This window comes from Dipodomys ordii, unplaced genomic scaffold (genome assembly GCF_000151885.1).
Source record: "Dipodomys ordii isolate 6190 unplaced genomic scaffold, Dord_2.0 Scaffold7, whole genome shotgun sequence".
In the NCBI taxonomy this organism is placed as follows: Eukaryota; Metazoa; Chordata; class Mammalia; order Rodentia; family Heteromyidae; genus Dipodomys; species Dipodomys ordii.
Genome location: NW_012267223.1, coordinates 14,331,403 through 14,346,039, shown reverse-complemented (window position 1 = coordinate 14,346,039; position 14,637 = coordinate 14,331,403). Strand labels below are relative to the sequence as shown.

The 14,637-nt window shown below is 37.8% G+C and overlaps 1 protein-coding gene across 2 annotated transcripts in view; it reads left to right on the top strand.

The window, feature by feature from the left end:
- Tom1l1 (target of myb1 like 1 membrane trafficking protein) overlaps positions 1-14,637 on the top strand; it is a 41,880-nt gene extending 27,243 nt beyond the window's left edge. The window contains exons 10-16 of one of the 2 annotated variants that reach the window (XM_013008822.1): positions 39-156; positions 1,933-2,029; positions 8,206-8,257; positions 11,429-11,534; positions 11,919-12,000; positions 13,871-13,935; positions 14,505-14,637. In XM_013008822.1, the coding sequence (XP_012864276.1) occupies positions 39-156; positions 1,933-2,029; positions 8,206-8,257; positions 11,429-11,534; positions 11,919-12,000; positions 13,871-13,934 (519 nt within the window). In that variant the 3' untranslated portion in view covers position 13,935; positions 14,505-14,637. Of the gene's footprint in view, positions 1-38; positions 157-1,932; positions 2,030-8,205; positions 8,258-11,428; positions 11,535-11,918; positions 12,001-13,870; positions 14,083-14,504 lie in introns of those variants that run through there. The other variant, XM_013008823.1, reaches the window with a different exon arrangement.

Genomic DNA, 14,637 nt, shown 5'->3' with positions numbered 1-14,637 from the left:
TGTTTTCTGCGTTCTGCTTTTGTCTGTTTTCTTTTCAGACTGCCAGTGAGCCTTCTGCTCCATCTTGTGATCTCTTGGACCTGAGTCCCAGCTCTTTCGTTCCTGCAGTCACTCAAGGAGAACTCAGCAACATGAATGCACAGTTTTCAAACTTAAGTAAATAAGCAGTTGGGGACCTCTTCACACCGTCAGAAGAGCTTGATAGGAATCAGTGCTCCAGTTCTTGGTGTCATGATTAACTGCCTCCAGAAAGAAGGAAGTCATTTTGGGTATCAGGGAATTCTATCAGGAGATGTAATTACTTCCTGGAAAATGGCTGGGTCAGACCCTGTACAGGAATAGGATATGTTAGGGGAGGCCTTTGAAATTCATCCTACTGGTTTAAATTCTTCTGAAATGTACTTAGCATACCCTGTAGAGGTTGTCCATCTCATAGCCAATACATTAGTCCCCCAGGAATCACATACTCTTAACCCATATGTTATCATCCTTGGGTTTCTCTGGTTTACAGCAGCATTAAGTAAGGGACTGAATTGCACCCAGAGGAATTCAGGAATTATGAGTCATCATCCATGTGGGGGTGGGAAGGAGAGGGAAAATATAGAGGGAGTCAGAAAAGTAAAAGTTGAAAAACCAGTTCTGTCACAATTAAGCACCTAACCTTTGAGACTCTCTTTTATACTGGTTTCCTACAGGGGCTGCTGTGAAGGTAAAGGAAATGATGTTTATACAACTTATTGTAGGCGTGGGGCCACCCATTTTATATAGTTATGTTGTTACCTTCTTCTGTCCTCATTTCTAACAAGTTCCAAAATAAGGACAGTGAAAAAATGCTAAAATCTAGTTGTGGTTTTTCTCTTAGATTATCTGGCATTTCCAGAGCAAAAATACTCAGTGGCAATGAATTTGAGGTTTTCTTAGAGCTTTCTTCACTTCTAAAATATTGCCTGCTTGCTTATGTTAGCCAGCAAGATTTGTAGAGGGTCGTATTGGAGTATTTTCTCTGGTGGGGATGGTGGTGATGGTGGTGGTGGTGGTGGTGGTATGTGTGTGTGTGTGATTGGTTTTGTGTGTCTGTCCTGGGGCTTGAACTCAGGGCATGGGTGCTGTCCCTGAGCTTTTTTGCTCAAGGCTAACACTCTCCCACTTGAGCCACAGCTCCATGTCCAGTGTTTTTTATTTTTTGTTTTGTTTTGTGCTTAAGTTGGAGATAAGAGTCTTATGGACTTCCTTCCCTGGCTAGTTTCCAACCTCCATCCTCAGATCTCAGCCTTTTGAGTAGGTAGGGTTACAGCCATGAGCCACCAGCACCAGTTTCTTGTTTATTTTTTAATCAGAAATTTTAAAGAATTATTCTGTTTCAAGTACTCATTTGAGATTATGGGAAGTTAAAAGGTTAGACATTAGAGTAGAGCTCTGTATAATCTTTTACTTTTTGTGCTGAATAGGACAAGAGATGAGATTTTTTTTTTTTTTTTGGGTCCGGTAGTAGGGCCTGAACTCTGGGCCTGGGCGCTATCCCTCAGCTCTTCAGCTCAAGGCTAGCGCTCTACCACTTGAGCCACAGCGCCACCTCCGGCTTTTCTCCTTTTTGCTTATGTGGTGCTAAGGAATCGAACCCAGGGCCTCAGGCATGCAAGGCAAGCACTCTACCACTGAGCCATCTTCCCAGCCCCAAGAGATGAGATTTTTAAAAGTCCAACAAAATAGTATGTGTTCCCTTTACAATAATCTCTTTTCATTACAGCAAATAGCTCTTGTCTTTCTGTCTTATTTCTATTTCTCTCTCCCCGATAAATGATACACTTTAATCTCCTTTAGGGAAAATCCTATGATTATATGATAGTGGCAGGAAATATCCAAATTAATCTATATTTGTTTGTTTTCTGTGGAAAATATTTTAAAGCCATACAACTCCATTTTCTGTTCTAGGTTTCAGTGCTCCAAATCCTGTAGTAACAAACAACTTGAGTCCCAGTCTTTATCCACAAATGGATTTGTTAGCTTCAGAAAATACAGAAATATCCCCGTAAGTACATCACTAATACTACAGAACAAAACCAATAGCATCTAGTTCTTTATACTTAATAGTACATGGTGGACATCAGAGCAAACAGTATAGACTATAGAATCAGACAGATCTTGGAATCCGTCCTGCTTCTCACTAGCTATAAGACCTATGATTGGATTTTAGCCACTGTGAACCTTCATTTATTTCCCTTCTAAGAATACTTCCCAGGAATCTTACAACTATGTATGAGAAACAATGTATGGAAAATTCCTAATATAACCATTATCATGTTACACAAGAGATGGTAATAAGTTATCTGTTATTTCTTAGTGGTAACAGGAGATGGAGGAAAACAAATATAAAGACCAAGGAAGAGAAAGAGAGAAGATTTAAAATTGTTAAGAGTAAAGCCACATGAAATATCTGGCACATAACAAGTGCTATGTAACTTTTATGATCCTGTAATCTTTTCCAAAGTTCTTCCTTCAGTGTTGCAGTCATTTCATTTGTGTAATGCAAGAGATTGAGACTTACAGTGACTATAACTTGCCAATATGCATGTAGTAAACAGCAAGTTTCAACTAATAGATCACTGGCAAAGACATAATCATAAATAAGTGAAATGATATAGTTAGAGAAATGTAAGTTTAAGGTATTTTGTTTCTACCTTTCATATTGACCAAAGTCCAAATGTTTGGTAATAGATCTCATTAGCTATGAAAAGACAAAAAGTATCACAAAATTATGTGGGTTTTTGTTTGTTTGTTTTTTTGTCAATCAAGGGGTTTGAACTCAGGGCCTGGGCACTGTCCTTGAGTTCTTTTGCCTAGGGCTTACGCTCCATCACTTTGAGTCACAACTCCATTTCTGGTCTTCTGGTGGTTAGAGACAAGAATCTCACTGACTTACTTACCTCGGATGACTTCAAACTGCGATCTTCAGATCTCAGCCTCCTGAGTAGCTAGGATTACAGACATAGCCACAAGTGCTTAGGATAAAATTATGTATTTGTGTGTTTTGTTTTTTTTTGTTGGTCATGGAGGTTGAACTCTGGGCCTGGGCACTGTCCTTCAGCTCTTCAGCTCAAGGTGAGTGGTGCTGAGGAGTCAAACCCAGGGCCTCATGCATGTGAGGCAAGCACTACCACTGAGCCATCTTCCCAGCCCAAAATTATCTATTTTTTACAAGGTGCAAATGACAATAGTTACCTTTAAAGCTGGAGTCTGATTTCAAACAATTTATGCTCATTTATTACACAATTAGATATGACAAATTTATGGTTTACAGTATTTTAGGGAACAGCAAATTAATAAGTACTGACTAGTAAAGTACTGACTGGAAAATAGTTTTATAGTATTGCAGAATTAGAGGAGAAAGTCAGCCCTCTGACAATCACAAATATTTGTACTACTAATTGGGAGGAAAAATGCAGAGCAACACATGTATGGTATATAACATTTGTGTAAGAAAATGGAAAAATGAATAAGTATTCATATTTTATCTATTTTCATAAAAAAATAAAGGTAGGATGCAGAAAAATCCAAAAAGAGTCGTAGTGACTTAAGTTTAGGGAGATGCAGAATAAAAAGAGCAAAAAATAAAAAAGACAATATTTTTAATTTCTTTTAAATGTTATATATGTAAGTTAATTGGTAATACATTTCTACCAGCCAGATGTCAAACCAATGTAATGGCTATACACACACATACACATATATATGATATATAATATATATATGTAAAATGTTATATGTCATATATATAAAGTACTATATATAATTCCTTCCTTCCCTACCTTCCTCCTCTCTTCCTTCCCTTTTCTTCTCCCTCCCTCCTTCACATCCTTCTTCACTTCTTTCTTCCCTCCCTTTTTCTATTATACTAGTCATTTGTAGTCACATTTGCCAGTCCCAGCCTCATGCACCAGCAATCACTAATCTGTATGGTTAGCCTTCAAGTATAGCATCTAAATAGAACCACATAATACTTAAACTTTCTAGAAGAGATTGTCTAAAATTGGTCTTTGTTTATCATGTATTTTGAAGCTCTTATCATTGAATGACTGTACTTTAGGAATGTTCATCTTTAGGAATGTTCATCTTTTTGGTGGCTTGACAATTACTATCTAATATCCTTCTTTATCTCCTTTTTTTTTTTTTTTCCCGGTCATGAGGCTTGTAGTCTGGGCCTGGGTACTGTCTCTCAGCTCTTCAGCTCAAGGCTAGCACTCTACCGCTTGAGCCACAGCACTACTTCCAGTTTTCTGAGTGGTTTATTGGAGATAAGAGTCTCATGAACTTGCCCGCCTGGGCTGGCTTTGAACCACGATCCTCAGAGCTCAGCCTCCTGAATAGCTAGGATTATAGGCGTGAGCCACCGGCACCCAGCTACCCCTAATTTTCTTTGCCCTGATATTTGCTTACTCTAGTTTTCTATCAGTGTTTGAGTGATATCTTTCCCCATCTTTTTCGTAACTATTTCAAAGTATTTGTCATTTCTTGGAAGTAGCATATTGAGTACTTCACTTTTTATGTGCCTTCATAATTCCTGGTTTGGAGATTGATCTGTTTATACTCTTTACATGTAATAAATTTTGCACTGTCTACCATTGCATAATTTACTATTCTTCCCTTTTCTTCAGATCACTTACGCATTTTTTCAGATTATTAGAATGTTTTCAGAATTCCAGTTTAGTTCATCTAGTATGGCTTTGATTGTACCTTTTATGGCATGTATATTTATATGTGTATATAGCAAGAGTAAAGGCATGGCTTTTGAGATTGCAGTATCCTTAATTTTCCAGCCTTTGTAATCGCCATTAAACCACTTGAAATGAAATGTTTTATATATATATATATATATATATATATATATATGTTTCATATCTCTCTCTATAAATTATATAGTCTCCTTTTATGTTGGTTATCTTACATATTTCTATTGAAAATCTACCAATAGAACATGTTTTAATTTTTGCTTGCACCTTTCAATTATAAGAACTCAAGAAGAGAAAAGGTCTTATATTTATCCAGTATTTACTATTTCTGCTGCCCTTCTCTTCTGGTTTGATTTACCTTCTCTCTGAAGTTTTTTTTGTTTTGTTTTTAATTCCTTTAGCAGTTCTATCAGCAGTTCTATTTAACTAGTTTATCTTTGTTCCTGAAGGGCAGTTTCAGTAGAGCATAGAATTCTAGGTCTGCAGTTGTTTGTTTTTGCAGCTTCAAAAGGTTGTTCCACTCATATGTTTCTAATATTTTAATAGCCTAGTTTCTAAGAAGACATCTACGTTGACTTGAAGCATTATTCTTCTGATAGATAATGTGTTGTCTTTTCTGGCTGCTGTAAATACTGCTTTTGTCTCTAATTTTGAGTTGTTGGTGATGTCTGGGCATGATGTCTTTTGGTTTATTTATTTGGGCTTGGCTGAGTGTATTAGTTTCCTAAGTTCTGCCATAGGAAATTACTGAAAATTAGGTGGTTTAAACCACAGATATTTATTCTCAATGTTCTGGAGGCAAGAAGTCTGAGAATCTCTTCTCTTCCTATTCCAGTATCTGGTAATGTGGCACTCCTTGGCTTCCTTGACCCCCATCTCTAGCTTCTGTGTCTGTATTATCCAAGTGGCCTTCTCTGTGTCTCCACCTCATTGCATGTGTAGCCCTACAGTAGAAAACAATGTAATATCCTCATCTCAAGATTCCTAATGCTATCTGTGGAAATGGTTTTTTGTTGTTTTCTTTTTCCAAATAAGGCCACACAGTTTTCAGATTATGACTTGGACAATCTTGAACCTTGGGGACAGCAGGGGCTAGGATTTAATCCAGAAACAGAACTTGAATATATATATATATATATAGATAGATAGATAGATAGATAGATAGATATATCTATATACCTATATATATATATATATATAAATGATATATGTGTTTTTGACTTTCACTAAATTATGAAATTTTCAATCTTTCTTTTCTTTTTGAAAGCTAGTACTGGGTTTGAACTTAGGGTCACACACTTGGTAGGTTTGCTTGATAGGATGGTGTTCTGCCTCCAGCCATGTTTTTCCTTGGTTATTTTGGCAATAGAGTCTAGAGAACTTTTCTAAGACTGGCTTTCAACTGCGAGATTCTCCAGATCTCTGTCTCTTAAAGTAGTTAAGATTACAGGCTTGAAACACTGGCACCCAGTGGGCCTTTATTTCTTTCAGTTTTTTTTTTTTTTTTCCAGCACTACATACTGTCTGCTTTCTGCTGGGGCTCTAATGACACAGTGTTAGATCTGTGTTACCTCAGGTATGAGTTAAGCTTGTTAATTTCTTTATTCACTTTTTTTCCCCTCTTTGTTCAGATTGAATAATTTCTTTGAGCTGGTTCAAGTTCACTATTTTTGTTTTCTGTCCTCATTTTGCTGGGGAGCTTTATCTGTAAGTTTGAAACAATTTCAGTTGTCTTTTTTTTAGCATATATTAATTACAAAAAGGAATTTCATTGTGATATTACCGTACATGTTTTTTTGCTTTTAAAATTTCCACTTTTTTTTATATTGGCTGTTTCTTTGCTAAAACTTTTCTTTTTTGTTTTTGGTAGTGTTACAAATTGTTCCTTAGAGCATTGGTACAATAGCTGAAATTTCTGTGAGATAATTCCAACATCTGTGTTCTCTTGACATCCATTTATATTGTCTTTTTAATTGCACTGAAATTTTTCTGTTTTATTTTTATTTTTTATTGGGTTCGGTCATGGGGCCTGAACTCTGAATCTCAGCTCTTCAGCTCAAGACTAGCACTCTACCATTTGAGCCACAGCGCCACTTCCAGCTTTTTTTTTCTTTTTGCTCATGTGGTGCTGAGGAATCGAACCCAGGGCCTCAGGCATGCAAGGCAAACACTCTACCACTGAGCCACCTTCCTAGCCCCTTCGGGTTTTTTTTTGTATGTCTGGTAATCTTGGATTCTCTCTTGGGCATTTTTAATATTTACTATGAGATTCTTAATCTTCATTTAATATGTCCAGAATGGTGTTGATGTTTTGATTTTAGTAATCAAACAATTTAGTTAGATTAATGTGACTGTTTCATTCCGCCTCTGTATGTTGTGGCTTCAAAGTCAGCTACAATTTTAAAGTCTGTGCAATGCTGTTTGAATCTACTTGCATCAACCAGTGAATACAACAGATCAAGCCCAGGATTTCATAAACAACTTTATGACTGTTTCCCTCCCTCCCTCACTTCTTCTATTGCTGTGATTTCTCTGACACTTAACTGATATCCTGGAACTCCTCTGCTCTGTTCTCCAGTCATGAAGGAGGCTCATTAATTAGCCAATTATACCATACATTCCTCTATTGTGATGTGCTGTGGCCAATTGGCAAGGCAAAAAGAAATAACAGTTCTCCCCGCCCTTTAAGATTGTGCAGCTCTAGTAACTGGAACGGAAAATTTTCCTGTTGTCTGTTGTCATTGCAGCCACATAAAGGTTACCTGTGGCTTAAGATATGAGGACAGATGTGAAGGCATAGCTAGGGATTTCCACAGATTCTTCTTTTGTGCTCCTTGTGGAAAAATGACAGTGCTTCTCTTGGCGCTCTGCCATCACTGATGGCTGTATTTGGGGCTCAGGTCACATTGTGTTCAAATAAGAGAATAAAAAAGAGAGGGGGGGGAGAGAGAAAGTGGGGAAAGAAAAAGTGGAAAGGGGAGAGGAAAGAAAGGAGACAGAGGAGACGGAGGGGAGAGAGAGACAGAGAAAGAGAATTCATCTTTCTCGAAATAGGTTGTTGGTATTTTCACTGTCCTTAAATGCTTACTTCATACATTCAGAGGAAAAAAAGAGGATCCACCTTACCCAGTACTGGACTCCTCCCACCTTCCTTTGTAACCTCGACTCTCTTCTACAAAGTGATGTGGCTTTAGCTACTCTGATGGTAAGACTAAGTACCATCGACACCTCAGGGTCTCAGGACTACCACTGTCAAAGGATAGTGCTTTATAACTTTGCTCTCCCTGATATGTGGGCTTCATAATCTGGAGGGCTTGTAACCAGAAGATAATGTTAGAAGTATTATTTTTTATTCAGTATTAATTTTATATTTTTATTGAAGATGTGGGATCGGTTTTTAGACTAGGAAAATCATCTTACATTTTGCATTTGTGTTCTCACTGTAGGATAATCATGCTGTGTTATCACACTATCCTAGGTTTGCCCAAAGGACCAGCCAAAATCTCACCTCAAGTCACACATACGATAATGTAAGTAACACAACCCTCTTCTGGCTCTTAGATTATCATGGCCCCAAAGCAGTGGTTATTTTTTTCTCATGTTCTCCTCAGCATTTGTTTAGACTCTGTTGATGAGGCCCTAGTTTAGACCTTTATTTCCTTTATAATCTTTCTAAGATGGACAAGTTGAGTGATACTTCTGTTTGAAAAGATAGTTCAAAACCATGATACCTGGGCTGGAGATAGAGCTAGATGGTACAGGAAGAGCAGTAGGATGCACAAGGCTTCAGGTTTCATTCCAAGCATCACAAAAACAAAAGCAAGTTGCAGTCCTTAGTCTTTGTTTTACCTGTGTATAAAATGAACCACTTGCAGGGCACTGGTGGCTCATGTCTTTAATCCTAGCTATTCAGGAGGCTGAGATCTGAGGATCACGATTCAAAGCCAGCCCGGGTAGGAAAGTTCATGAGACTCTTATGTCCAATAAACCACTCAGAAAACTGGAAGTGGCGCTGTGGCTCAAGTGGTAGAGCACTAGCCTTGAGCTGAAGAGCTGAGGGACAGCGCCCATGCCCAGAGTTCAAGCCCCATGACCGACAAAAAAACAACAAAACACTTCCCTTCCCTCACATGGCTGGCAGATAGTATTGTTAGCTCTTCTCTTGCCCATTTTTATGTCTTCACTGCCTTTTTTTGCTGGCCCTTCTCTTCTCCTGACCTTTCAGTGTTGGAAACTCAGGGATCAGGCTTCAGATTTCTCTATATTGACATTTACTCCTCTGTGGTCTTTTGGTTTGATGTGCTGAAATAACCAAGTTCTACCGACAAGTTCATGTCTCTAAACCAGATCTTCTCCCTAAACTCAGAACTCATATCCACTTTTTTGTTGTGTTTGTGTTTTGTTTTTGGTGCCAGTCCTGCGGCCTGAACTCAAGGTTTGGGCACTGTCCCTGAGCTTTTTTTTTTTTCTCTCTCTCAAGGCTAGTGTTCTACCACTTGAGCCACAGCACCACTTTCAGACTTTTGTTGGTTAGTTGGAGAGCTAAGAGTCTCAGGAACTTTCCTGTCCTGGCTGAGTCGGAATCACAATCCTCAGATCTCAGTGTCCTGAGTGGCTAGGATACAGGGATGAGCTACCTGCGCCCAGCTCAGTGGGCTCTTTTTGCAGACTCTCTCTCTCACTTCACTTTCCCACTCAGATGGAAAGCACTTGACCTCCACCTGTTATGTTACATTCAAAGGTATGTGGGATCCAATGGTATTTCACCACCTCCACTTCTCCGTCAGTATACTACAGTGGCCTACTAAACGTTGCTCTATCAGCCGGTACCTCATGCCCTTCTTTGTACTCCCATCCTATCTCACTATTTCTAGTCCTAGAAATCAGAGCAAGGTTTTTAAAAAGTCAAGTCATTGTCACAGATCCACTTAGCACCCATCTCTTCATTTTCTTCCTGTTTCATTAAGTAAGAACTTGAGATGCTGATCTGACCTCGTGTGTGGATACCTCTGTAGTGTTGTTACCTTTTGCCTCTTTGCTCCAATCATGACTCTGTTCCAACCATGCTGGCCACCTCGGCTTCAGACCCTGTACACTAGTGTCCTTCCAGATAATCGGAAGGCCCATGTCAGCAGGGTCCTGCGTAAATATCCACAGTGGTTACACATCAGTGCCTATCAGTGCAAAATCGCACCTCGTTACCTTCTATGTCTTACTGTAGCATATGCCATCTGACACTGACCTGCATTTGCTGATTGCAGCCTGAATGCAGGAACTTGGACTGTCCTATTTATTACTTCAGTGATAGTGTCTATAAGCTAGGTATCCAGGACTTGTGGAAAAAAAGAAGAAAGTATAGTAAGAAATATTTCTAATCACTTAATATTTGGATTTTTTTTTTGTACTGGTTCTATGGCTTGAACTCAGAGCACAGGGCTATCTCTTATTAGCTTTTTTTACTAAAGGATGGTAGTCTACCACTTAAGCCACAGCTCTAATTCTGGCTTTTGGGTAGTTAACTAGAGGTAAGAGTCGCACGGATTTTTCTGCCCATGCTGGCTCAAACTGTGAGCCCCAGATCTCAGCCTCCTAAATAGCCATGATTACAGGTGTGAGCCACTGGTACCTGGATAAATATTAAATCATCTTTCTGCAGATTAAGATGTTTATTTTTTTTTCCTGTTGGAGGTTCAGAGTGAAACAACTAAGAGCAACATTAAAAAATATATGTTTTACATTTTAAATGGGAAATGGGCATGAAATCAGACAGAAATGTAGTATGTTTTCCAAGTAGTTTTTACTTAAAAAACTAAAGTAATGTGAGGCCCCAGTGGGCTCATGCCTATAATCCTAATTACTTAGGGGGCTGAGGTCTAAGGATCACAGTTCAAAGCTAGCCCAGGCAGGAAATTCCATAGACTCTTATCAAAGAATAAGCCAGAAGAAAAGATCAAAAGCTATTATGTATGACCATGTAAGATGATGCTAAGCGAAATGAATTCCAAGAAAGGGACACAAGAGGTTTTGTCTTTCTTGTTGTAGTTTTTAATGTACTTATAATGTACTGTGCGGGTTTTTTGTTTCTTTTGTATGTTCTTCCCCTTATGTATAACCCATTTTCACTGTATTTGATTGCGGTGTCCTGCATCTTGCATATACATTTTTCTAATTTGGGAAGGGGAAGGGAAATAACAAAATGCTGAAAGAAGGATACAGGTTGACCCATTGTAGCAATGAGATGTAGAAGATACTATGTTGAAAACGAATTTAACAACTTTGTGGGAGAGGGAGGAGTTGGGGAGGTGGGGAGGGAAGGGATGGTAGGGGAAAAACAAAGGAGGGGGTAACAATGCTTGATAGGAATGTACTCATTACTTTCCTCATTAACTGAAACCCCTCTGTATAGTAACTTTACAATAAAAAATATATTTAATAATTAAAAAAAAAAGAAAAAGCCAGAAGTGGCACTGTGGCTTAAGTGGCAGAGTATTAGCCTTAAGTAAAAGGAGCTCAGGGACAGCACCTAGGCCCAGAGTTCAAGTCCTGGGACTGGCAACAAACAACAACAAAAAACCCTAAATAACTAGTTCTTATCCAATTGAGTGCCTATGGCTTTTGATACAATGACACTTGGAAGCCTAAGGATCTAATAATAAAATTGCTTAACATGGAATGTGTGTTTGAACATGTCCTTTCTTCAGTTACCAGAACACTCAAATTCAGTATTACTGCAGCCAGTCAGCCTACAGACCATCACAGCAACACCATCAAACCAAAGGCCACCACCCTTACCCAGCAGTCACCCAGGTACAAGAGGTCTCATTATCTGTATCAAATAAGAAAACTGGTGGGAGTATCTGAGTCTGTTGAGAATCTATTAGGAAGTGAAAACAAATAAGCCATATTGGGTAAATGCAGTGCCCGTGACACCATTATATTATAAAAATGTGTTGAACTGAATGCTGTATTTGGAACACTACAGTAAATGAAACGTTAACGTTTGGAAATATTTTTGTTATATATAGATTAGTTGAACTTCAGAGTACCTGAACACTAGTCTGCTTGTTTGGGTTGTATTTCTCAGAATCTTGTATTTAAGACTTAACAATTAGATTTGTTACACTAAGTATAATATTGTGTATCCTGTGGCAAGCTTACCATCTATTAACTGGTCTACTTTTTCACCTAAAGCAATGATAAACAATGATAGCCAGCCACCCAATTACTACGAGGTAATGGAATTTGATCCTTTAGCTCCTGCTGTTACCACAGAGTAAGTTATTTATAAAAGTTATTTATAAAATGATTATTTTCTTGTCTGGTTCCCTTTGATAGTAGAGCTAACCTAGCTTGGTTTTATATATCTATATCTATCTATATGTGTGTGTGTGTGTGTGTATATATTTAGTTTTATTTAGGTCTTGACAAAGGTTGATGACCTTATTGAACATGATTTATGAAGTGTTATACTGTCTGTTGTTTAGTCTTCTCACAACCTGTGACTAAACAATAAAAATGCTGAGGTTGCACATTAAAAAATAACTGGAACCAACATGTGCATTAGTGGATTCTTCAGATACCTTCTTAGAAAGCCAATTTCTCTCTAGCTTGACAAGGGCACTATTCACTCATGAACTAAGCGCCACAATGACAGAGTATTTTAACTGTTCCTTGAGAATTTAAGGAAACTTACATATAAGAACTTTTTAGTCTTTATCATATATGATGAATAAATTGTTAATATAAGATGACGAATAAAGAATATAAAATTTCTTTTAAATTTTAAATCCTTACACCACCATTATTTTATGATTTCTTGTCAATCAAGTACATATTGGATGGAAGGCACATTAGAGTTTTATATCCTCTGAATGATAGAAAGGTAGCCCCCTACTGAATCATTGTTCAAGTCAAGTGCATGGAAATTACTGGTCAACAATTGGCAACCTGCACATTCATAGTTGCTAACAATGAAATGGGCTATTTGAATACAAAGTCTCTGTGCTTCTCATACTTTTGGATATTGTGTAGTACCAGATCTGTATTTTATGTGCCAGCACTGAGCTGAGGTATCTCCTGTTCAAAGAGATGCCCCACTGGACCCCCCACGCTCCATGCATGGCATGGCTAGGCCTTTGAAACTTTGACCACAACGTAGTTTAAGTCCTTACATACAAGGCTGGGAAGATGACTCAGTGATAGTAGTGCTTGCCTTGCATGTATGAGGCCCTGGGTTCGATTCCTCAGCACCACCTAAGAAGAAAAAGCCGGAAGTGGCACTGTGGTTCAAGTGGTAGAGTGCTAGCCTTAAGCTGAAGAGCTAAGGGACAGCATGCAGGCCCTCAGTTTAGGCCCCACACTGACAAAATAATTTTTTTAATTAAGAAAAATTAAATCCTTACATACATCAGTTCTGGAATCATTTATGAATTGTTAATGGATCTTAAAACTCGTTAAATGTTCTTTTCCTGATGCAGGACTTAGGAAGTTTCCCCTAGCTTACATTGTTTGCTAAAGCAGATGTATCACTGAATCTATTAGTGGTTTATGGAACTGGCATTAAACTTGATATAATTTTTAGAATTTAAAATACTACATTTCTGCATCTAAATAGGTAGAGAATTTTTATTATATTTAGATTAACTAGGTATGGCTGTTAGTAAGTATGGTACTTATCATAGGTACTGTACGTGAGCATAGAAAAGAAACAGTAAAGCTGGAGAGGTAGGGCCATGGAATGTGGTTCTTCCTTTATAGGGGCAAATTCCAGGGAATTTAGAAGGAAAAGCACAGAATCTTGCAGAAAAGTTCTGGACTTTTTATAACAGGCTTTTCATGAGCCCAGGATAAGAATTTTTACTCCTTATTTTTCCTTTAAATCAACAAAATGAATTGTCTTTATGTGTGTGTGTGTATTTTTTTTTAAAGCAGGTATATGAATTGCTACATTGGAACTTAAGAAAATTAGAAACCTAAGCTTTAGGATTGAGACCTTAACATCTATTCACTAATGTTTCCTGACTTCCCCAAATAGCCCCATATTTCTAGATACGGTTCTAGCAATTTAAAAGCACCATAGTATTCGGATATATAGTAACTTTTTTTTTCCATGTTTTTTTTTTTGGCTTTTTTGTTTGTTTCAGAGCTATTTATGAAGAAATTGATCTTCATTGCCACAAAGGAGCTAAAAGTCACAGAGATCGTTGAGGTACAAGAACTCAGTTTATACAACTTCAATTCACGTGCATTATCATTTCTATGTCATTGTCACTTTTTATATTATTTACATATTCTAAGGACACCAGAGCCTAATATGAAACCTCTGCATGACTCAAACAGTAATTAACTATTGTTCACTCATATCTTGTAAATTATAAATGATCTGGTCAATTACAAATGCAGATGTTGGTTTATGATATACAAACATTAATGCCAATAGGCATTCAATAGAAACTCATTGCTGAAACCAGGCATTTGACTTAAATGTGCAGTCAATACCTATAAACTGGTTACCAGTAGAACTCATTCAATGTTAATTCTCTAAACAGGTCTGTTTACAGTACCGTTCATTGCATTTATTTATTAATGAATGCCTGGTCTCCAGTGATCTATTAACTTTATTCCCTTCACACTCTTCACCATAGAAGAAGCATATTCCTTTCTTTTTCTCTACTTGACATTGGCTCTCCAACCTCCCATTAGAAAAAGGAAAGAGTTATCAGGGAGTGAAGGAGATTGTTAAGATGGAGATTGTTAGTTTCTTATTTTTGGTTACAGTGGATTGATTATCAGCTCACTAGTAGCACAAGGATACCAGCGCTCTAAAGAACAGACCCTGTCCAACTTTCAGGCTTGGAAGACAAGAGCAACCAAGTTATGAAGACCAAGGCAGGCCATTTCTCTTCTTTTA